General features: G+C 38.3%; 1 protein-coding gene across 1 annotated transcript in view; it reads right to left on the minus strand.

Moving 5' to 3' along the window:
* Nucleotides 1–25534, minus strand: part of LOC126226731 (DNA-dependent protein kinase catalytic subunit-like) — a 563510-nt gene that overhangs the window by 65822 nt on the left and 472154 nt on the right. Inside the window, exons 45-49 of the mRNA XM_049942233.1 lie at nt 24908–25086; nt 23538–23686; nt 8615–8829; nt 8166–8499; nt 2860–3096 (exon numbers count right to left, since the gene is read on the minus strand). Of these exons, the coding sequence (XP_049798190.1) occupies nt 2860–3096; nt 8166–8499; nt 8615–8829; nt 23538–23686; nt 24908–25086 (1114 nt within the window). The remainder of the gene's footprint in view (nt 1–2859; nt 3097–8165; nt 8500–8614; nt 8830–23537; nt 23687–24907; nt 25087–25534) is intronic.

Below are 25534 nucleotides of genomic sequence, written 5' to 3' on the forward strand. Positions count from 1 at the left end.
ATTCTCTTAGTACTATTTACCAGAAGCATTAAAACATGTCTTTTTACAAATATGCAAATGGGACTACTCTATGAAATTAATTTCAACACTAGGATTTTTCTTTGCCTCCACTGAAGTAGAGATCTGCAGAATATATATGGTGTGTAAGAAAAGTAATGTGACTTGTTTTTGTTTGTTTGTCCCCCCCCCCCCCCAAACAACAATATTGTCCCATTTAAAGAAGTTCCCTTATGCAGCTATACGCCAGTGGAGTCATTCCCAGTCTCAGTAGCAGCACTCAAAGGTTTCAACTGGTAGGGCCTTTAATGTGTCAATCACATTCTTTGGAATGTTCTCTTAAGAGTCCCAAAAAGATGTCCTTTACGACATTTTTCAATTTCAGGAAAAGAGAAAAGGTCAGGCAAACAGAGAGGCTGTGGAAAAACACGAATGCTTTTTGAGGTAAAAAATTCCATGATGAAAGTGGCCATGTGACTCGGGTTGTTGTCATGATGCAGCATCCACTTGTCTGCAACATCTGGTCTCACTCAATTAACCCTTTTCCCGAGCCTTTCAAGGACATCTTCATAAAACACTTGGTTTACCGTTCATCCTGTAGGAAGATATTTTTTTATGTGTGATACCTCTACTGCCAAAAAACAAATCAGCTCTGTTTTGATCTCTGATTTGCTCATTTGACCTTTTTTGGCCAAGGACGTCTCTCACTAAACCACTCGACACTTTGTCCTAGGATTGTACTAAAACATCCAGGATTTATCACCTGTGATCACACAACTGAACCATTCGTGGTCATTGGCAATCCTCTCAAGACCATCACTGCACACATTTCTTCGATTGTCCTTTAGCTCAGTTGCGAGACTTTACAATATCATTTTGGCACAAACCTTTCGCATGTGCAAAACTTCAGTTAAAAAAGTGAAAGTGTTTAATAAGTCACCCATCACTCTTATTGTTAATCGTCATCTGATCTCACAAGAACATATGCACGTTTGACGTTTTCATTGGTTTTTTTATTTTTAAGGTCTCCGTGAGCAAGGATCACCTTCAACATGTTCTTAGATTTCCACAAATGAGTTGTTCTGGCAAAAAAAATTGAGCTCTCAATAAGAAATATTCCCAATATGCCTGATTCAATTCTTCAAAAAGTGACGCTCACTATTCCCCAAGTTTGACACAAAACTTGAAAGCACAACACTGCTCAAAATTCTGCTGTTCCATTTTCGTAACATACATCTAAAACACAACTCACTGATGGCACTCTCAAAAAATCGTGTGATAGCTGTTAGGAGCTGAAACTTGGACTGAGCTGCTTGCTAGAATAAAGGATACCATATTCATTTTTTATGCACTTTTGTTTTTGCAGTTATATTTCTCTTTCTACTTTCTTTGGAATGCTTTAATGGTTAGGTACATTAGGGTGTGGCATGTCACAATTCACTAACAACAGAGAAGTATTTGCAATTGTAAAAAATGTTACCTTCATATCATTGACAACTCACAGAGCGAGAAGAAAGAGACACACATCCTTAATGTGGATAGTAATATTATAACATATCCGTTAAATGAAGAGAGAAGTGGAATTATCAACATTATATGAAATATTTACCTCAATAACAAGAAACACATGCTGGCATATTGTATGCTACCCAATAAAACATAATGTTATTAATAGCATGCTTTGGGTTGATGACAGATTTACATCCTTATTTGTATTGAAAGAACAATGCAATCACAAAAATTATAAAATTATGAGAGAGAACTGCTCACCGGTACTATGTTCAAATAACAAAATATTTAGTTCTACTAATAGTAACTTTAAAAAAAGGATTATATGACATTACCCTAGTTTACACAACTAGCAGTTCCTTCTTCGGGGAGGAGAGGATAGGTTGCACAACATTAAAAAGGAAGGGCAGGTCACACAGATACCAAAATGATGGGGACCAGCTACTGTGATGATAAAAGGTATGTTCCTGTCATCCTAGGATCTGAGTATCCTGTCCTTCCTTTTTAACCTTCCAGAACCCATCTTAAAAATAATGGAAATAAAAACTAATTAATGAAATAGGTAAGACTGGCACTACAGCAAGCAAGATATAACAAATTTGATAATAGAGCATATGTATAGTGGAAAACACTCCATCGTATGAATATATGATTAGGAACAGTAGCAGTGGCTAAGGGGTTACAGCACTGTTAAGGGCAGCTCCCGCAGTCACTAAGTTGCCTATTTTTTGGGAGGAGACAATATAGTGATGGTGATGTATTCTGATGAAAGAGTCTGTGAGCAGTGATGGCTAGAATGAGAGCTAAACAATGCCTTTAATAATAATGGTAAACAGTTATAATTCATTGTTGGCAAATAAATTAAAAAAAATAGATCTTAAAAATATCTTATTACAGTGCAACTACTGAGGTTACACAAGCAAAAACTAGCACTTCATTTTGTAGAGGAAGCATATGCATCAACTACAATTTTCTGTCCATCACAAAATGAAAACTAGCTGTACAAATGTGATAGAGAAAGGAAGTCACTGACTGCTTAGCTCACTCATGGAAAATAATTTGCAGTCGCTTGTGTAAGTTTGTTTGGAAATGATGTAAAGGTACTGAAAAAGGAAGAGTGTGTGGAAGACTGCAGTCTGCCATAGTTGCTGATGTCATATATTAGGAGTAAACACTGGAGAAGAACGTGAGAGAAGCTCTTTTCTGGTGAGGTTACAGTGTGCAGGTCCTGACAACTGATACATTTGTTAGATGAGAAACATACTGTATATAACTGAAGTATGGATATACACACTATTCTGTGCCATTATGAAAGGTAAAGACATATTTGAAGGTTACATTAATATTTCATACCTCTGGATGGAAATTTGCAATCTTAATGTGCAAATGTGGAAGAGGGCGTGATTCTCCAGTATACTGTCCAGGTATTTCTAGGTCATGCCCCCACTTATCTCCTTGAAAGTTCTTAAGCCATGGGCTGAATTCCCGTAGAAAGTAAGTGCTTTTAGTTGACCTTGACTTGTTGTGTAATTCCTTCCTGCATTTCTGGATGATTTCTAGTGCTTCGTCAATGTTACCACTATTGACAGCCTGTGTACATGTACAAATAAATAAATATGAATATAATAGAGGGAAACATTCCATGTGGGAAAAATATATCTAAAAACAAAGATGATGTAACTTACCAAACAAAAGCGTTGGTATGTTGATAGACACTCAAGCAAACACACACACACACACACACACACACACACACACACACACACACACACACACACACACACACACACACACACAAAATTCAAGCTTTCGCAACCCACGGTTGCTTCATCAGGAAAGAGGGAAGGAGACGGAAAGACGAAAGGATGTGGGTTTTAAGGGAGAGGGTAAGGAGTCATTCCAATCCCGGGAGCAGAAAGACTTACCTTAGGGGGAAAAAAGGACAGGTATACACTCGCGCACACACACACGTATCCATCCACACATATACAGACACAAACAGGGACAAAAGAGGAGGAAAAAAGGACACACATCCAAAATACTTGAAACACAACTATCTAAAAAGCAAAAAAATTCTAAATGATTTTAAGAATCATAGTAACTGTATTACTGGTTATGCAAAACAAGAGGCAGCAAATAAATGCATAACTGATGCTATTAACAGCTTAATTTTCTACGAATTCACACATTCATTTCACTCATTCTATCATGCTTTGCGGAGCATGTCAAGACGAACTATCTTCAAGGATTTGAAATTTTCAAGCAAAAATCAACAAAGAAGAAGCAAATCACAGAAACTTAATCTGTACACTGTACACTGTATGTATTATTTGTTCTTAAGATAGCCAAATATAATTTAGTAGAGTAGGGCAGCCACCGTTTTGAACAAAATTTTCTGCTTCCTCATAAATATAAAAACATAAAAGTAATCACCAGAACCCCCAGCAGACAGTGGAAATCATAACTACAAAATTTACCTTATCATTATTGATTCACAAAAATTTGACATCCTATTAATTTAGTAGCAGAGAGAGCATTAAAGGAAGGAAGCTGTTGGCAGTACTAGGAACTCAGTCCTATGAGGAGCAAATAACCTTTGATGTAGACAGTTTTACATTTGATGTGGAATGGGCTAAAGACATTCTACAGGTAAGTCTAAGCATTGCTTGTGGACAATTACAACTTAGTAGCTGACTCACTTCTGCAGTGTTACATCACTACAGAAGCACAATGTCTGCCTAGCTTTGGACATTCATTACAAATGGGGTACAGAATAGTACCCAGCTGTTTTTGATACACAACAAGAGTACACCCAACAGCCATATGCAGTAATGTTGATGTAGATTCAATCTGGAGAAGCCCCAGGAGAGCAAATGAAATCAGCCAAATTAACAGGCTCTTTGTACAATTTGTACTGAAATATCAGATTCTGAAGTATATCAGATCTAGCAGATGATGACATTATACCTAAAAACAAAGATGATGTGACTTACCAAACGAAAGCGCTGGCACGTCGATAGACACACAAACAAACACAAACATACACACAAAATTCAAGCTTTCGCAACGAACTGTTGCCTCATCAGGAAAGAGGGAAGGAGAAGGAAGGACGAAAGGATGTGGGTTTTAAGGGAGAGGGTAAGGAGTCATTCCAATCCCGGGAGCGGAAAGACTTACCTTAGGGGGGAAAAAAGGACGGGTATACACTCGCGCACACACACACACATATCCAACCACACATATACAGACACCTCGTGTCTGTATATATATATACAGCAGTTGTCGATAACAGAATAAACTCTATAAGGCACGAATATCTACGGGACATATAGACAGGCAATAAATTGACTTCCTGTTGTTTCACAACAGACGTATAATTTGTTCAAATATTTTTCATAAATCATCTTTTCCAGACTAATCCAAATACAAATTACACAGAAATGTTGATAAAATATTGCTGTTATCAATAACTTAAATACTTTTCATAAGAAGTATTCAAATATATTTAACAATATACTGAGTCAGATTTTTGTACCACGTGGCAGTGTTAAGGAATGCCAAGTGCTGTCTACAGTGAGTTGCAGTTAAATTCATCAGATATAAGTAGCAAGTTTTAATTCTGATATGAAACTTCCTGGGAGATTGGAACTATGTGCAGGATCGAGACTTCAACTCTTAACTTTTGCCTTTTGTGGACTGAGCTACCCAAGCACGACTCACAACTCATCCTCACAGTTTTACTTCAGCCAGTACCTCATCTCCTACCTTCCAAATTTCACAGAAGCTCTCCTGCGAACTCCTGGAAGAAAGCATATTGTAGAGACATGGCTGGGGGATGTTTCCAGAATGAAATTTTCACTTTGCAAGGTTCACAAGAGATTTTCTGTGAAATGTGAAAGGTAGGAGATAAGGTATTCACAGATGTAAAGCTGTGAGGATGGACCGTGTGTCATGCTTGGGTAGCTCAGTCAGTAGAGCACATGCCTGTGAAAGACAAAGATCCCAAGATCGAGTCTTGGTCTGGCACACACTTTTAATCTGCCAGAAAGTTTCATATCAGTACACACACTGCTGTAGAGTGAAAATTTCATTCTGGAAGTTTTAAATCTATAGTGTATATAACAGAATAAACAAACTTACTCCACTAATGGTAACTGTTTAGTTGTGTATCAAACATAGCTATTCAACTGAGAATAGAGTAACAGTAATCTCAAAGCATTTTGCTCAGCCTGCCCGTATGTTCACAATTCTACTGATGAAATTCTGTGTAAGTATTATGGCAAAGTGGAATATCAATCTTTTATGCCATTTGCAAACACACGTGCCTGTGAATGTGTGGTGTGTGTGTGTGTGTGTGTGTGTGTGTGTGTGTGTGTGTGTGTGTGTGATGCTGATTTGCTATAACTGTTTTACTTCATGGCTACTTAACTCAACTGTGCACAATTTAACACACAGTGTTTTTGTAATACGAATTTAGTTATCGTACTAACAATGCATCAGAAGCATATACAGTGATGGTAAAGCTTTGTTCATAGTTAAAACTTTAGAATGGTATATTGATATTAGTCAAAATTTGTAAATTGGGAAACTTTAGCACTAATATGTATTCAAACTTACTGTGTACAATTATGAGGTTGTATCCAAAAGTTCTTGAAATTTCAATTTTGCATACAAATGGCTATGAGTACACTGAAATACTGGTTGTGATCTCCTGATAGATCATCCTTGACTCAGTGGGGCACGTAGTGGCCGGATTGTTATACAGAATAATTTTCAGAGGTAACTCATGACTCAGAAAGAAACTACTGATTGCACAAAAGTGAGTGCTAAGAGTAATATGTGGTGTTTATCCATGAAAGTCATGTAGGTACTTTTTCAAGGAGCTAAGCATTTGAAGTGTGCCGTCAGAATACATATATTCGTCAATGAAATTTGTCATTAATTATCCATCACCATTTGAGAAGAACAGTAACGTACATACCTATAACACTAGAGACAAAAATGACCTTTATTAACCCTTGTTAAAGCTATAAGTGGCTCACAGGTGGGTTCAACATGCAGCAACAAAAATTTTTGATCATTTGCACAATAACAGAAAGCAAAAATAGAGATAGCAAATCAAGTTATATATCCAATTTAAAATTATTTCTCCTGGACAACTCCTTATGTTCTGTTGACAAATTTGTATTTAAAAGATGGTAGCCAGCAAAAAAAAGTTTTTATTAATGTTAACACTAGTAATGTAAACTGTACTGTTCCACATTATTTCAGTTCACATAATCTGTGGGACATGTAACTAACTAACTGAGTTGAGTGGTTTGCTTAGTGGTATGTGAGCATATTCCATTACTGTGATTGTGATTATGTGAGTTAACAGTTTTGCAATGGCTAACCAGGTAAAGCAGCGTGTCTGTATACAGTTTTGATTTAAACATGGGAAAACTGCTGTCTAAATGCAGAAAATGTTGAAGCAAGTTTTTGAAGACAACACTTTAGGTCAGATACAAAATTATTGACAATTTAAGAGTTTCCGTAATGGGTGAATATTGCTCAATGATGACCAATGCGCTCATATGTCAACTGGAATTGCACTTGAAAATGTTCAGAAAGTGAGTGAATTGATACTGTTAGGTAGCACACAGACATGTCAGAACATCGAACATGAGAAGGATTGTAACTAAGTTTGTGCCATGAATGCTTCAAGATGATCAGAAGCAACATTAGGGGGAAGTCTTCAGGGAAGTTAAACAACTTCTTCAAGACAGAACTGTTCATAAGAAAGAAAGGTTCGCAGCAGAGCTTCTGTAAAGTTTGGAAGGTAGAAGTAAAGCTGTGAGGACAAGGCATGAGTCGTGCTTGGGTAGCTCAGATGGTAGAGCACTTGCCCACGAAAGGCAAAGGTCCCGAGTTCGAGTCTTGGTCCGGCGCACAGTTTTTATCTGCCAGGAAGTTTCATATCAGCGCACACTCCACTGCAGAGTGAAAATCTCATTCTGGACAGAACTGATTGCCCAATGGAAGGAAACACAGCCGAGCACAAAACGTTCAATTTCAATGACTTTACAAATTGTGCTAACTGGGTCTTTCCCATCATCTTTTCTGAATTATGTAATTGGAAACTGTTCATTCAGCACATCCTTTATATCCATAATCATCCTGGCCCCAGTCCCAACTAGCCCCTTGCCCCATACCCATCTCCACCCCTGCCCTTGGACCCTGACTTCATGTACGCCACACCCACACCTTCTTTCCTGCAGTCTTCACTCACTCTGTTCTGTCTCCTCCCCCTAATCCACACCATCTCATCACTGCACACTACATTAGCTTGTCGGAACAGGTGCCCATGCAGCATTCCTATTACAGTGAGTTGTTATGTTCACTCCTTAAATTGTTTACATTCCACCAGGTCTTTCCACTCCCAAATCTATTAAAATATACAGGCCGCTTGTCGCTCTTAAACTCTTTTGGCATTAGGTACACAAATTCCTATTGTAAAATTTATTGTTAATGACTGAATATAGTTTATGGAAACAATCAATGTGTGAAACGTGACACATGCAGATGTGTTTTGCACAGGGTATATAAGGTAACATTTGAATGTCAAATTGACGTAAGTCGATTTATAGCTAGTAGTAATTTTTATACACTGTTCCACATACCGTTAATACTGCACCCAAGTGTATTTCACCTTTCTGAATCTGAGATTTTGAACTTCTTTTGTTTTCATCTGGATAATATTTATCAATTTCTCTGAAAATCTCACCACATAATGCACTATTGCCTTGTGAAGTCTTCTTCCTTCGTGACACAAACAATCTGTTCAACATTTCTTGAAATTCAATTTTGAACTGATTTAAGTTTGCCACTCCAGCTTCTAAAAGCTGAGATAAATTTTTGAGTTCATTGCCCAACAATATATGTGGCAAACACAGCCAAGAAAATGCATTTGTAAATTCTTCCACAATGGTGTCGCTTAACAGGATGGTCTTTAATCTGTTCAACATGAAACAGACAATAAATTATTTGTAAATACATAGGATAAAATGTTTTATTTATGAGAGCACTGAAAGTGAGCTAAAGAATTATAACTATAACCGACATTACCAACCTGTCTACAATGATTCTGGCAGATTCACTGGTTTCTGAGATCTCATCAAATGTGTACTTTTTGGCACTAACTTTAAAAGCATAAACTAGAGCTCGTGGATAGGCTTTCGCCATACGAATTACAAGCTCATGTAAGGCAATCCCCACAGACGAGTCCAAAGAAGCCAAAATCTGGCTCACCCATCCAAGAAACATCCACTCAGGGACAGAGGCACTCTGAGGAAAGAGAGATGATGATGCCAATAATAGTGATGATTATAACAACAACAATAGCATTACCAACAAAAACATTTTACATATTAGGAATAAAATGCTAGGGGAAAATGTTGAGAGCATTATCAATATGCTAGCGTAACACAAAGCAAAATAAGAATAAACACTAAATTCGAAAGCAGTTTTAGCTTAACAACTCTCCAGGTTTTGTTATATATCCCAAGTTCTTTCAGTGGTGTAACATAGTATTCACAATTGTGCACTAATTTCTGTAGCTTTATTTATTTGACATACAAAAATATGATTAATGGCCTGTGCCTGATATTGGAATCTTAATGGTGAAGAATTCTTGCCCACCACTGCCACTTTAGCTCTGAAGACAACGGAGCTCTGATGCAATTACCAGGTGAGTGGTCATCACTATATTTATTATATTCACATCATCAATAACCCCCCATGAACCATGGACCTTGCCGTTGGTGGGGAGGCTGGCGTGCCTCAGCTATACAGGTGGCCGTACCATAGGTGCAACAACAATGGAGGGGTACCTGTTGAGAGGTAAGACAAACGTGTGGTTCCTGAAGAGGGGCAGCAGCCTTTTCAGTAGTTGCAGGGGCAACAGTTTGGATGATTGACTGATCTGGCCTTGTAACACTAACCACAACGGCCTTGCTGTGCTGGTACTGCGAACAGCTGAAAGCAAGGGGAAACTACAGCCGTAATTTCTCCCGAGGGCATGCAGCTTTACTGTATGATTAAATGATGATGGCATCCTCTTGGGTAAAATATTCCGGAGGTAAAATAGTCCCCCATTCGGATCTCCGGGCGGGGACTACTCAGGAGGACTTCGTCATCAGGAAAAAGAAAACTGGCGTTCTATGGATTGGAACGTGGAATGTCAGATCCCTTAATCGGGCAGGTAGGTTAGAAAATTTAAAAAGGGAAATGGATAAATTAAAGTTAGATATAGTGGGAATTAGTGAAGTTCGGTGACAGGAGGAACAAGACTTTAGGTCAGGTGAATACAGGGTTATAAATACAAAATCAAATAGGGGTAATGCAGGAGTATGTTTAATAATGAGAAAAAAAAAAATAAATAAAAAGTAAGAGTGCGGGTAAGCTACTACAACCAGCATAGTGAACGCATTATATGGCCAAGACAGACACGAAGCCCACACCTACTACAGTAGTACAAGTGCATATGCCAACTAGCACTGCAGATGATGATGAAATGTATGATGAGATAAACGAAATTATTCAGGTAGTGAAAGGAAACGAAAATTTAATAGTCATGAGTGACTAGAATTCGATAATAGGAATAGGGAGAGAAGGAAACATAGTAGGTGAATATGGATTGGGGCTAAGAAATGAAAGAGGAAGCCGCCTGGTAGAGTTTTGCACCGAGCATAACTTAATCATAGCTAACACTTGGTTCAAGAATCATGAAAGAAGGTTGTATACATGGAAGAATCCTGGAGATACTAGAAGGTATCAGATAGATTATATAATGGTAAGACAGAGATTTAGGAACCAGATTTTAAATTGTAAGACATTTCCAGGGGCAGATGTGGACTCTGACCACAATCTATTGGTTATGAACTGTAGATTAAAACTGAAGAAACTGCAAAAAAGTGGGAATTTAAGGAGATGGGACCTGGATAAACTGAAAGAACCAGAGGTTGTAGAGAGTTTCAGGGAGAGCATAAGGGAACAATTGACAGGAATGGGGGAAAGAAATACAGTACAAGAAGAATGGGTAGCTCTGAGGGATGAAGTAGTGAAGGCAGCAGACGATCAAGTAGGCAAAAAGACGAGGGCTAATAGAAATCCTTGGGTAACAGAAGAAATATTGAATTTAATTGATGAAAGGAGAAAATATAAAAATGCAGTAAATGAAGCAGGCAAAAAGGAATACAAACGTCTCAAAAATGAGATCGACAGGAAGTGCAAAATGGATAAGCAGGGATGGCTAGAGGACAAATGTAAGGATGTAGAGGCTTGTCTCACTAGGGGTAAGATAGATACTGCCTACAGGAAAATTAGAGAGACCTTTGGAGAGAAGAGAACCACTTGTATGAATATCAAGAGCTCAGATGGCAACCCAGTTCTAAGCAAAGAAGGGAAGGCAGAAAGGTGGAAGGAGTATATAGAGGGTTTATACAAGGGCGATGTACTTGAGGACAATATTATGGAAATGGAAGAGGATGTAGATGAAGACGAAATGGGAGATAAGATACTGCGTGAAGAGTTTGACAGAGCACTGAAATACCTGAGTCAAAACAAGGCCCCGGGAATAGACAACATTCCATTAGAACTACTGATGGCCTTGGGAGAGCCAGTCATGACAAAACTCTACCATCTGGTGAGCAAGATGTATGAGACAGGCGAAATACCCTCAGACTTCAAGAAGAATATAATAATTCCAATCCCAAAGAAAGCAGGTGTTGACAGATGTGAAAATTACCGAACTATCAGTTTAATAAGTCACAGCTGCAAAATACTAACGCGAATTCTTTACAGACGAATGGCAAAACTGGTAGAAGCCGACCTTGGGGAAGATCAGTTTGGATTCCGTAGAAATATTGGAACACGTGAGGCAATACTGACCCTACGACTTCTCTTAGAAGCTAGATTAAGGAAAGGCAAACCTACATTCCTAGCATTTGTAGACTTAGAGAAAGCTTTTGACAATGTTGACTGGAATACTCTCTTTCAAATTCTAAAGTTGGCAGGGGTAAAACACAGGGAGCAAAAGGCTATTTACAATTTGTATACTAACCAGATGGCAGTTGTAAGTAGACGACAGATTTTTAGGTCGTAAAAAAGTGTGTTTTAGGCACCTAAAATAGGCTCCTTCCGTAGTTCATTTGGACTATATAAAACCTAAAATAGGCTCTAATAAAAATGATGCAGAGAAAATAAAAATAAATTAAAATACACAGTGTTGACAGTATGAACATCTTATTAGTCATTAAAACAAGGAGAATGAATATTTACACAGTTACAGAGCACAGCAATCTACAACATTAATGTTGAACATAACTCCAAATATTTATTGAGTTCCTGCAAGATAAAGATCTCTGTAAAAAAGATGTGGCAATGGTTTAATTAATACATTCGTAGTTTCACATATTCTGACCATAGTTGGCTTCACAATAAATAACCAAAATCTTTTCTAGGTTTTCTAGTGAGCAACTGTGGCTCTTGTCAGTCAGAATCAATTTATACGCTGAAAAAGAATGTTCTACATCAACAGATGTGACAGGGGCGTACTTCATTTTCGGCACATGTTGGACAGGAATGCTGCAGTCAGGAGTGCTGGATTTTCCACTAAATATGTCGGCAGCTGCACACAACTCCTTCAGGCCAGTGTTCTTCTACAAAACCATTTGAATTTTTGCCCGTACTTTTTCTCCTAATTCACCTGGCGCTCCCTTAATTTTCATTTTGACTTCTTCAAGCAAAGAAATATTGTTGTAGATAGGCCTCCCTGAGCTTTCTAATTGTGAAATTATTCTTGCTATATATGTGTAGTGGGCCCTAATGTAAGGTAAGTCCCGTTTTAAAGAAGAATCTTTGAGTAACTCCATTGCTGCAGTTACAGATGCAGCATCCTCCGGTATATTTTCAACCACCTTCTGGACAGCTGAGAGATGCGTACTATAGTATTCTGCTGCTATCAGCCACGTGCCCCAGCGGGTGACAACAGGCTCTGGCGGCAATGGGACATCTGGAAGCTGTTCTTTGAATGCCTGTATTCTTGATGGTGCCTTAACAAAAACTTTATTCACCATAGATATTACTTTATTTACTTTACTTGCTCTGCTATGCGGTTGATCCCATGCACTACACAAGTTCCGTGCAGCATCAATGGGTAGAATACTTTTAATAGTTGAAACGCTGCTATCACATATGAAGCAACATCAGTGACGGCCAGTAGCACCTTATTCTCATCCAGTCCGTTTGGGTATAGCACCTTAAGCCCATTGTTCACAAACTGTGCTATTGTTTGTTGGTTAGTTTTTGCAAGCTGTTTTGAGTAAATTAAATGAGCCCTGGATGGAGCATCTGGATCTAGGTTGCCAGTAATCAGGTTTGCAATGTAACGGCCAAGACTGTCAGTAGTTTCATCCACAGAAATCCATATACAAGATTCTCCAACATCTTCTTGGATTCTGTGCAATGCAGCATTGTAAGCTGAATCCACATAATTCTTACGTAAAGTTGACTCTGCAGGAATAGACTGATGGCAGTACTTCTCAAGAAAACCTCTGAAAATAAGATTTTCTAGTTTCCGTAAGGGGATGTTTGCTGCCACAAGTGCACGACATAAATCACTGCAGAACTTTTTTTTTTTTTTTTCCGGAGGATTCACCAGATTTATTGGTTAAATAGTTTGCTTCAATTTTGACTTTCGTTCAACATTAGCTTTATGTGCGATTCCATCTGCATGTGGAGTTAAGTGAGATTTCTTAACACTCGAAACCTAATACGAGAGAAAAGGGAAATGCAGTTTAGAATCACACATAAAGAGTATTTCATATTACTAAAGGATGGTGATAAAAAAGAATCCTAAGTGACAGGAAAATAAGAAGTCTAAGAAAAACATCAACTAATCTCCTTGTTGCATGCTTGGCAGAAAATAATTTTCCCATCTGTTGCATAATGCGGAAAATCTTGCAGCCACTGCCTTATATGAGTAGACATTGAACTAGCTGTTTTCGGCATTGCATAGTATTCTCACACAGAAATAAGAATTTATTTTGCACTTAGAACGTGAGTAACACGTCGGTCGCTACACAATGTACTAATTTATTTTCGCTGGGAAAAAGTGAACGATGACCTGTTTTTTCCTACGGTGCATGGGAACGGTACGAGAAGTACCGTACTCGTTGCTGGACATATGGCACCTGACAGATGGCCGCCCCTTCTGAACAAGCGAACGGAATCTACCGGTGCTTCAGATGAAAACATCTCACTACTGGCAAATTATTTTTCGAACCGCAAAATTCACGTGTAATATCTTTCACGAAACAGAGTAGTTTGATAGGACTGCCTGTAGACAGCAGCGAGAAAATGCGCGAAGGGCAGTAATTTAGCTATAGAGGGCGTCTACGATTAACATTGTGATTTTTTAATCCGTGCTCAGCTTAAGGCCTATGAAACCATTTCTTTGCGAAAATACACAGCTGGCCAGAATCCTACGAACGAAATACTTTCAAATATAACATTTAGTACTCCCACATTCGATTCTAATATGTAACTCAAATCTTTGACCGGTTCCCATTCGCTCACCGAAGTTAAGCACTGACGCACTCGGCGCGTACTTGGATGGATGACCATTCAACCGTGCCGAGTGCTGTTGGTAGTAAGGCAAGCAAAGGAATTGTAAACAGTCTCTAACGACCTTCGCCTTGGACGAGACGTAAAGCCCTAAGTTTACTTCCTTTTTCTAATCTTTAAAAACACAAGAACTCTATTCCAGATTAACGAAATAGGTACTTTTTAGGATTTTGATGCTGAAATAGGCAAAATTAGGCGTCAACATCGAAATACTCAATTTTAGGTCCTATAGAACTAACGGTATACAGTTTAGTTAGTCATGAAATTGGAGCTTAGGAAAAAAATAGGTTTTAACCTAACGATCCGTGATCTATTTTTTACATAAGAAAAACACCTATAAAGAGTATTTGGTATTAACAGGGATAGTGATATAAAGAAATAAAAAAAGACCGATGTGTTAGGCAAATACGAAGCATGAGCACATATCAAGTAGCCACCTTGCTGCACGCTGGGCAGAAAATATTTTTTTCCATCTGTTGTATAGTGTGGAAAAACTTGGGGCCACTGTCTTATATGATGAAACAGGCACTTTTTCAGGATATTATAGCCGAAATAGGCAAAAATAGGCACTAATGTCGAAATAGGCTTTTTTAGGTCCTATAGAATTAACGCTATTAAGTGTAAATAGTCATGAAACGCATAAGTAGAAATTTTTATGAAGATAGGAACTCAGGAACAAAATAGGTTTTTACCTAAAATCCGCGGTCTAGTTATAAGAGTCGAGGGGCACAAAAGAGAAGCAGTGGTTGGGAAGGGAGTGAGACAGGGTTGTAGCCTCTCCCCGATGTTATTCAATCTGTATATTGAGCAAGCAGTAAAGGAAACAAAAGAAAAATTCTGAGTAGGAATTAAAATCCATGGAGAAGAAACTGTAAGAATTGTAATTCCGTCAGAGACAGCAAAGGACCTGGAAGAGCAGTTGAACGGAATGGACAATGTCTTGGAAGGAGGATATAAGATGAACATCAACAAAAGCAAAACGAGGATAATGGTATGTAGTCGAATTAACTTGGGTGATGTGAGGGAATTAGATTAGGAAATGAGACACTTAAAGTAGTAAAGGAGTTTTGCTATTTGGGGAGCAAAATAACTGATGATGGTCGAAGTAGAGAGGATATAAAATGTAGACTGGCAATGGCAAGGAAAGCATTTCTGAAGAAGAGAAATTTGTTAACATTGAGTATAGATTTAAGCATCAGGAAGTCGTTTCTGAAAGTATTTGTATGGAGTGTAGCCTTGGATGGAAGTGAAACATGAACGATAAATAGTTTAGACAAGAAGGGAATAGAAGTTTTCGAAATATGGTGCTACAGAAGAATGCTGAAGATTAGATGGGTAGATCATGTAACTGATGAGAAGGTATTGAATAGAATTGAGGAGAAGAGGAGTTTGTGGCACAACTTGACAAGAAGAAGGGATCGGTTTGTATAACATGTTCTGAGACATCAAGGGATCACCAATTTAGTATTGGAGGGCAGCGTGGAGGGTAAAAATCGTAGAGGGAGACCAAGAGATGAATACACTAAGAAGATTCAGAAGGATGTACGTTGCAGTAAGTACTGGGAGATGAAGAAGCTTGTACAGGTAGAGTAGCATGGAGAGCTGCATCAAACCAGTCTCAGGACTGAAGACCAAAACAACAACAACAACAACAACAACAACATAATCAATAAAATCAAACCAAAACCACCACTTTCAGTTAATCTCACACTAATGATTCATCATTCCCTGAATGATTTCCTTGCTTTTCCAGACACATACATGGAGTTTATAAAGAAATTACATACAAAATCACAGTGAAGATATTCCAGGTTTCAGAATTTAGCAGGCCCCTGACCCATGGTTCTGGGGTACTTTTGCATAACTCTCGTCATTTCCTAGAACTTGCCAGTCCTTTTCCCTCATCACTCTTTCTTCCCATTCAAGCCTTCTGCGCAGAAAAAGGAGCCACTGGCTCTGAACGCTTACACATTTGCATAACTTTTGTGTGTTTTCTGTCACTGTTGCTTGGCGAGTAAATTTTTTTATGTATGCAATTATATTTTATTTTCAAAAATTGATTATTTTCATTAATAAGTTATGTACTGAGATTCAAATGCACAATGGCTAAAGTAACCAGTTTTGTCTTTGAACTTACAAAATTACTTCTGTGACAATGAAAGTAACTGCTATCATTTCAGCTTTCCATGGCCTTGGTCATTCATTAACCATGGATATATTTATCTACAAACTATGGCATATGCGGCTATTAATTGACATTTTAATCAATGTATATTGTCTGCTACAAGAGAATACACATCTCTTTCTCATTTATTTCAAGTTTATAAAATTAATTACAAGCATTATGAATAACTATTCATTTGTTGATCCACTGCAGTGCCTTCAAAAGTATGTGAAATATATTCTGAATATATGTAAATATGTGGGCTGTACTGAAGAACAATACAATATTATGATGTAGAGTCCCATCAAAGATATCATTAGTGGCAGAGCACAAAGCTCGGGGCAACAAGGATGGGGAATAAACCTAAATCTGGATGAATGTATGCGTATCTGAATCCCTGTCCTGAATGTGAAGCCAATGTGCTAGTGACAATGTCTGCTTGCTTGCGTTGAAAATAATGGTTTTTATTTTCTTAAATCAATGAGAAAAACATTACATGTCTCAATATGCTTCACACTAATATCCATTCCTTCTTATTGCCAATCCTATTCAATTTTTGTCAGTGTGCTATGCATTTTAAACAATTCTTTTTTTTTTCTATACATCTCAAGTATCTGAAACACTTGCCTCCCAAACCACTATCACACTGTTTAAACATCTAGTTAGTGTCTCATGTATGTGCAGTTTCTGAAACTGATTCATAATTGCAGTCTCATATTTGACAAAAGTATAAGTTTGTTGTGCTGAAGGACATTTTGTTCTTATTATTCTTCCTCCTGCCCCTCATTTATTTTGGTTCTCTTTTTCTATCTCTGTTCCTTTTCTTTTCAATCTCTTTAGCTGCGTGTTTTTAACCCAAGAAATAGCATCTTATAGGTATTTTATATCTATTGTTCCATCTCTTTAAATTTACAATTTTCATCTGCTATTCCTTTACTTTATGCATATATATACATTAAATATTTGATGTGAAAATTCTTTAGTCTTACTCTTTTCCCTTTGAACAAGTTTTCATTTCTTGATAACTCCAATTACATTCCCATTCTAGCAGGAAAACAATGTAAATAGCTATTTAACTTGGGTATATCAATCTCTCCATTTTCTTAGGATGTTCAAAATGTCTCCATTTCAAATTAATTTAACTTTACTTTATGTGATTGCAATTTTACACCTGATGTCTGATACTAAAAATAGATCAGTCTTGTAGTAATCCTTGAATTATATCTAACATGAAAAAGAGACTTTATTTTACAGCACCTTCTCATTTTAAGATTCCAAACCATTTATTTTTTCTCTTTACCAGATTATGATTAACAAATTATGACAACATGGGATGCCATATTAAGAGATAATTAGCACAGTCATATTTACTAACTAGTTCTTCTTTAAAATTGTAAAAAAGTTTTAATTTTTTTCATGGAAGGTCTGTGTATTTACTTAATTTGCATTACTTAAAACTGTTTATTAATAGTTATGTTTTTGGCACAACATGATCATTACATTCCTCAATATATTTTGCCTAGAATACTATTAACTTCTGTTCCAATTAGTTCTGTATCATGAGAGACATGATAAGTGCAGGTATTCATATTTTTAAAGTTTTTGTTGTATGAGAGTCCATGATTAGAGTAGTCAACAATTATGTAGTTTATATACTGTTTATCTGACGTAACTAGAGGATAACATGTGAAAGCTTCTTATTGCATTATTATGACCACAACTGTAAGCTTTAGGACACCTGTCAAACAAAATTCTTGGGAGAATGGACAGACAGACATTTCATATCAGAAAATCATTCAGAAATATTTAAAAAAAAGCAAATGTTTTATATAGAAACACTACTGTGTGGATTTCATTTGGTTGTGCCTAGTTTTCTCAGGTATGGGGTTCTAAGTGGGGCATGGCACAACAAATGTGTTAACTTCAGATGAGAGCTGTAAGAATTATAAAAGGCGTTTGCCAAAGGGAATCAAGTACAGAATTTTCAAAGAACTCAAAATCTTACCTTTCCAGCATTTTACATTTATGAGCGCAAAAAAAAAAAAGCAGAATTTTAGAGGGAAATGCACAGGACAGCTCGATATAAAAATATATGATGTATCAACCAAAACTTTTATTCAATACTTTGCCTCAAAGACTCCAACATACTTCTGACATAAGCAAGTCTAAAAAGAATTAAAAAGAATGCTGACAGTTAACAGCGAATATAGCAATGAGGAATTTATGAAACATCAGCATTAAATTAAACATAACCCATAAAATTTCTAAGTTACTTCCCCTGTGACATATGATAAAACAATCTCAAGTGATAGTGCTGTGTGATGAGTGACACTGATGCATAATTGCATTCTGAATGATCACTATATGGGTCCTACATGATTACAATACAATACATCAATACTGTTTCCAGAAGAATAGAGATATGAGTTGTAAATACATGTAACACAAGGGATGAAAAAATATGTAGGTATTTGTGTATATCTGAACGGTGCTTATTTGTGTATATGTAGTCATTACACATATTCAGAAAACAATCATAAGATGCATATTGCATATGGATGTATAAAGAAATAAAAAATGATATTCTTCAAAGAATCTTTATGGAGATTTAGAGTAACATGCTTTACAAGCATGTAAATGGCAGAAGAGAGACTGATCTCCATTAAAAAATGTTTTAAGTAACTTAGAACAAAGTCAGCTGAATATGAAAAGTATCTCAATGTGCTGTTACATCCAAAAACAGGTGATTGTTTTTGTCAAACATGACAGAAAATTGTTGTGTAGTTCTACTTCTAAAGTGGTTTGCTGAAAACACAATACTTCTACTAATTTCCATAGAGCTCCATGTAGGATATAACAAGCAGGAAACTGAGCAAATATTTTTCTCATTTTTTCAGCACATACACCAACTTACTGCCCAATAAAGGTAACAGTTCACTGAATAGTAGAGCACATCAAATGAATTCGCAATTGCAAATAAGGAGTACCATTAGCTGTAGAATGGAATGATGACAATGAAAATTTTTGCTGGACAACTGATGGTAGTCCTTACTAACAATGGTTAGTCCTAACTAACTTGATGTGTTTTGCCACGGCTGTGGTAGCCACAGTGCCACACACACACACACACACACACACACACACACACACACACACACACCTCTGTATGGCTAAACTGTGCTGACTCAATATACTGACCCCAGGCTGCAGTATGCTAGTTGGCTGGTATGAGCGTTTGTGTCAGGAGGAATGGGCAAACAAAGGAGCCTGGGGTTGAGAGTGTGAGTTTGGGAAAAATGACTGATGGCTGGGAGGGAGGCAGCTGGTGCACAGGTTGCGAATGCATCCTGGGCACTGATATCAGTGAGTTTTTGCAGGGAATGATGATGATTGTGGACTGGGAGGAGGAGACAGAAGCAGAAGAGGAGACAGAAGCTGAAGAAGAGACTGTGGGGAAGAGAGTATGGGTATAGGACGAGTGAAGTTATGGTCCTGGGACAGGATCCTTACAACCTCATTTCTTATACATTTTACTGACTACTTCTTCACTTATAGCTACTTCCTCTATGAAAGGAAAGTACACAAACAAATCCACAGCACAACCATGGGTAGCACACAGCATCTTCCTGTGTCAAACTACTTATGAGCCAGCTAGAGGGAATAGTCCTAGTCACTCAAAACTCCAAACATGTTATCTGATTAAGATTCACAAAACTGATTTTCCTGTGTTATCTTCTCACACATCATCAAGCTCCCACCACTTCCAACAACAAACTGCAAATGAGCATCCCCCATCACACAATACCTTCCTGGACAGGAGCAACTGAACCATATTCTTTACCACTACTTACTAAGTATCAAAGATTGGTCAAATATGGTAATCAGATGCTTTTATGGACCGCCTGGGTCAGAAGCTATAGTGGGACAGTGCTTCAGACAAATCACTTATAATGTTCCTGATCATGTTGTTGTGATACTGGGAGGTGACTTCAACTTGTCACGTATAGATTGGGAGTTTTATGCTATTAAAACTGGTGCCAGAGAGAGAGTTTTGTGTGACATTGTTCTGGATGTCTTGTCCAAAAATTACTTTGAGCAGATAGTTAGAGAACCAAGCAGTAAATGGCAGCCTGGGTGCCGATTAGTGGGATAACAATATCATGTAGAACAAAGTGGAAATTATATCAAAATTTTACTAGTAGTCACAATTGAGCTACAATAGCCCATTACGAACAATATTGCCATGTATTTACAAATGTTATTAGGAAGGCAAAGCGTGTGTGGTATGCAAATAGAACATCTACAATAATTCACAGGATAGAATTAAAACCATATGGTAGGAAGTGTCTGAAGCACTGTCCCACTATAGCTTCTGACCCAGGCGGTCCATAAAAGCATCTGATTACCATATTTGAAGGAAGTGTCTGGTCAGCAGCACAAGGTCGACGATATAAAGTCAGTTCATAGTGAAAATATTTCTGTTACTGATAGTATATATAAAAACAAAGATGATGTGACTTACCAAACGAAAGCGCTGGCACGTCGATAGACACACAAACAAACACAAACATACACACAAAATTCAAGCTTTCGCAACAAACTGTTGCCTCATCAGGAAAGAGGGAAGGAGAAGGAAGGACGAAAGGATGTGGGTTTTAAGGGAGAGGGTAAGGAGTCATTCCAATCCTGGGAGCAGAAAGACTTACCACACACACACACACACACACACACACACACACACAACTGCAGTCTCAGACACCTGAAACCACAATGCGAGCAGCAGCATCAGTGCATGAAGAGAATGGCGACTGGGTGGGGGTAAGGAGGAGGTTAGGACAGGGAGAGGGAGGAATAGTATGGTGGGGGTGGTGGACAGTGAATTGCTGCAGTTCAGACGGAGGGCAGGAGAGAAGGTGGGGAGGGGGGGGGGGAGTAGCGGAAAGGAGAGAAATAAAAAGAAATTAAAAGACTGAGTGTGATGGTGAAATGACAGCTGTGTAGCGCTGGAATGGGAACAGGGAGGGAGATGGATGTGTGAGGACATTGACTAATGAAGTTTGAGGACAGGAGGGTCATGGGTATGTAGGATGCATTGCATGGAAGTCACTGAGATGGGAATGTCATGTTTGGCAGCGTGTTCAGCAACAGGGTGGTCCACTTGTTTCTTGGGCACTGTTTGTCAGTGGCCATTCATGTGGACAGACAGCTTGTTGGTTGTCATGCCTACATAGAATGCAGCACAGTGGTTACAGCTTAGCTTGTAAACCACATGACTGGTTTCACAGGTGGCCCTGCCTTTGATGGGATAGGTGATGTTAGCGACTGGACTGGAGTAGGTGGTGGTAGGAGGATGTATGGGACAGGTGTTCCATCTAGGTCTACTACAGGTGTATGAGCCATGAGGTATGGGTTTGGGAGTAGGGATTGTGTAAGGATGGACGAGTAGATTGTGTAGGTTCGGTGGACGGCAGAATACCACTGTAGGAGGGGTGGGAAGGATAGTAGGCAGGACATTTCTCATTTAAGGGCATGACGAGAGGTAATCGAAACCCTGGTGGACAATGTAGTTCAGTTGCTCCAGTCCCGCATGGTACTGAGTTATGAGTGGAATGCTCCTCTGTGGCCGGACTGTGGGACTTTGGGAGGTGGTGAGAGATCTTTCCGATAAGGCAAGGGAGATTTGTTTTTATACAGGGTTGGGAGGGTAATTAAAGCCAGTGAAGGCTTCAGTGAGACCCTGGGTATATTTTGAGAGGGACTGCTTCTCAATGCAGATGCAATGACCACTGATGGCTAGGCTGTGCGGAAGGGACTTCTTGATATGGAATGGGTGACAGCTGTCGAAGTGGAGGTTTTGGTGGTGGTTAGTACGTTTGATATGGACGGAGATACTGATGTATAAGTTTATAATTGTGTGAATCTTTTTGTTGTGCCTACTGTGACACAGCATCTCCGCTATATGGCGAGTAGCAACTTTCCTTCTCCATTGTTTGATATACATACGTTGGCTCGATATGACTGAATAATGGTTTGTACTCGGGTCTTGAAGACATTCATCATAAACTTAAATTACCAATAGTAATAAATTGCACTCTGTGACTGAGAAACACACAAAAATATGGGAACTGTCCTTGCAACACATCTTTTTTCTGCTTTATTGCCCCTGGTATGAATCTCGGCAACTTCTTATCCCACACCCATCTCCACTCTGCACCACGACTTTAACTTCACTGATCTTGCACACACGCCGTATTCCCCATAGCCTCTTCTTCCTCCACTCTGCCTCCCCTTCACATTCACCTTCTCCACAACACCACCATCAGGCACTACATGAACTCACTTGTGTCATGTTCCATGTCACATTTCTATTCCATGCACCTGCTGCCTCCTTCCGAACCATTAAGCCATCAGTCCTCTACCGTTCCTTCCACTCCCTGCCTTCTTTCTTCCCTTCCCCACTCTATCCAACACAACCCTTCATCCCATCTGAGCTGCAGAACTACAGCTCCGACAATGTACTTCACTAGCACACTGTAGCAGTTCAGCTCTGTGTGTGTGTGTGTGTGTGTGTGTGTGTGTGTGTGTGGAGGGGGTTAAGGAGTGGGATATCTTTCATCATGATTTCCTGTCCTCCCTCTTCTCCTTTTGCCTGTCTTCTTTCTCAATTCCCTTTTCATTTTCCCCACCACATATTTGTTTCCAAACATATGCAGTAACCGTTTCAGATTTCATACTTCATATTTCACTTATCAGATATTTCCAGCCCTTTATTACTTAACCATAAATACAATGTCGATAGTTATAATAATTGTAGTCCACCACTTAAACCCACACCACATCCAACCCACCTTCTTTACGTAGTGCTTGGCACGACTTTCTTCATACTTTATTCCATTCTTTCCACCATTGTAACACAGTAATCCTCTTAAAGATATGAATCCAAGATATTCAGTGCTCATTTTCTCACTTCACTTACTCTACAAACCATTCCGTAATTACTCCCAGAGCAGTAACTGCTAAATGGGAGTGAGATCCTTCTTCGGATCCCACATTGCCTAATGGAGAATAGTAAACAACAACACCAAAATTAAGAATTTATTTAGAACCAAGTAAGGCAACATTCACCAGTGAGAAAAGCTATTATCAAGTTAGAATATGGGAAAGTAAAATGTCTGATCCTGAAATATCAACAGTTGAAACTTACCTGAGTTTTAAACTCATCTAACAGTTCAGTTGGCAAACGATGTAGCTCCAGAAGACATGGAAATAGCTGGCGAGCTTCAGCTGAGCCATACTTCATAGCCTTCAGTAGTGAGGTTACAATGGTGATGTCATAATTTTGGGTGTCAGTACCTGATAACAGGAAATATCACGTATTATGTATCACTTGTAAGAAGCAACTTCTTTATCTGTTTACAGAATTTTTATTTTTGTACTACCAATCTTTCTCCTGACAAATAATAATGTGTTCTATAGAAGGTTACATAGTACAATGTTTTGCAGGGAACAAAAATTTTAAAATGATCACTATTTTATTCTGAAATTTTTTTACATTATTTCTTTTTGGAGAACACTTAGGTAATAACATATGGAGAGGAAAAAGATGGAATTACCAAGAACAACACAACACATTAGCACATCTAATACGATACAGGAAACAAGTTGGCATTCAAAACAGCTTGCAGTCATCTCGGAATGGATAAATAGAAACTCTATATACTTTTCAGGGGATTCTTATACATTCTTCCTGCAAAATAATGGCAAGTTCAGGTAATGATGATGAAAGGTGAGTACTAATCAGACACTCTTCACTCCAAAGTAGGCTTAATAATATTGAGATCTGGTGACTTGGTGGCCAGCCAAGATCTGACAATTCATCCTCTTGCTCACAAAATCATCTATGGACGATGTCAGTTATGTGAACACAGAGGATGTCATGTTGCAAAACACCATCACAATTGGGGAAAAAACACCATAGCATGAGATGGACGTGACCAGCCAAAATGGTCACGTAATCTGTGGTGGTAGTGCGACCTTGGAGAGTAACCATGGTGCCCATGAAATACAGTGATATGGCTGCCCAAATCATCACTAAACCCCTCCCCCTCCCCCTCTACCATGTTTCACTCTTTCCAGCAAGTGGTCTGCATCACAGATTTTAAACGGCATACGCTAGATGTAAACTTGGTCAGAAGCTTTCATGCTCTTGCTCTTTGTCTAGTGAAAGTACACACATTCTCACACACAACCACAAAGATAATCAAATGTACACCATGGCGAGACTCACTATGGCCACAGGAGTGTGCATTTGGGTCTATGTGGCTATGTGTGTGAATGTGTGTACTTTTACTAGGGGAAAAAAAGAGCAAGAGCTTGAAAGCTATTGTGAATACTGTTTCCTGTTAGGTGTTTTTATGCTCCACACACGAGTCTGGTTTAAGAGAGTGGTTGCCTCTCCTTTGCTTTATGTAACTATACCCGGATGTCACAGGGAGACAAAAACAGAATAATGAGACATTCACTGGGCTATTTTAATAAAGCCATTTAACTGTGATGTGATTTTATCATACTTACCATAGTGACTGCGACAATACTGTGCAAGTTTCAGATGTAAATCTGCAAGTCTGTGCTCCATGCTTCTGTCTTCCACAGTGCTACAGGAATTCTTCCGCAACTGATGTTCAGCTACATGAACAGCTTCTGTGGCAGCTTTGAAACCATGTTTCTTAATTGCTGTCAACAGTTCATCTGGCCTGGAACAATGTAAATAGAACATATTATCTATTTTATTGAGCATAATTTACTCATAATATGTTACACAGAACAAACAAAATATTTAAATTATCACATTATGTACATACAGAAAAAAGTCTGAATTAACTTTTCAGACAATCTAATATTCTTTCTTCTACATTTACATTTGTCATCAGCAAAATCACCATTATGCATTCTGAAAAACGTATTATGTACTGCACCACATATGAAAGTTCCTTCCGACTCCATTCATATATGAAGTGTGAGAACTATTACTGCATATGATATGCCAATATATGAGTTACTATTACCAAAAGATGTTTACGAAGCCTATGGGATCTACATGTTTGGTGTCAAAAAATATTCAGATTCCTCCAAGGTATATTTTGTTTTGTTGCATTACACTGTGGTCTAAAGTATGGCAGTGCAGTAGGTGCAGGGACGAGC

Source organism: Schistocerca nitens, chromosome 1 (assembly GCF_023898315.1).
Source record: "Schistocerca nitens isolate TAMUIC-IGC-003100 chromosome 1, iqSchNite1.1, whole genome shotgun sequence".
NCBI lineage: Eukaryota > Metazoa > Arthropoda > Insecta > Orthoptera > Acrididae > Schistocerca > Schistocerca nitens.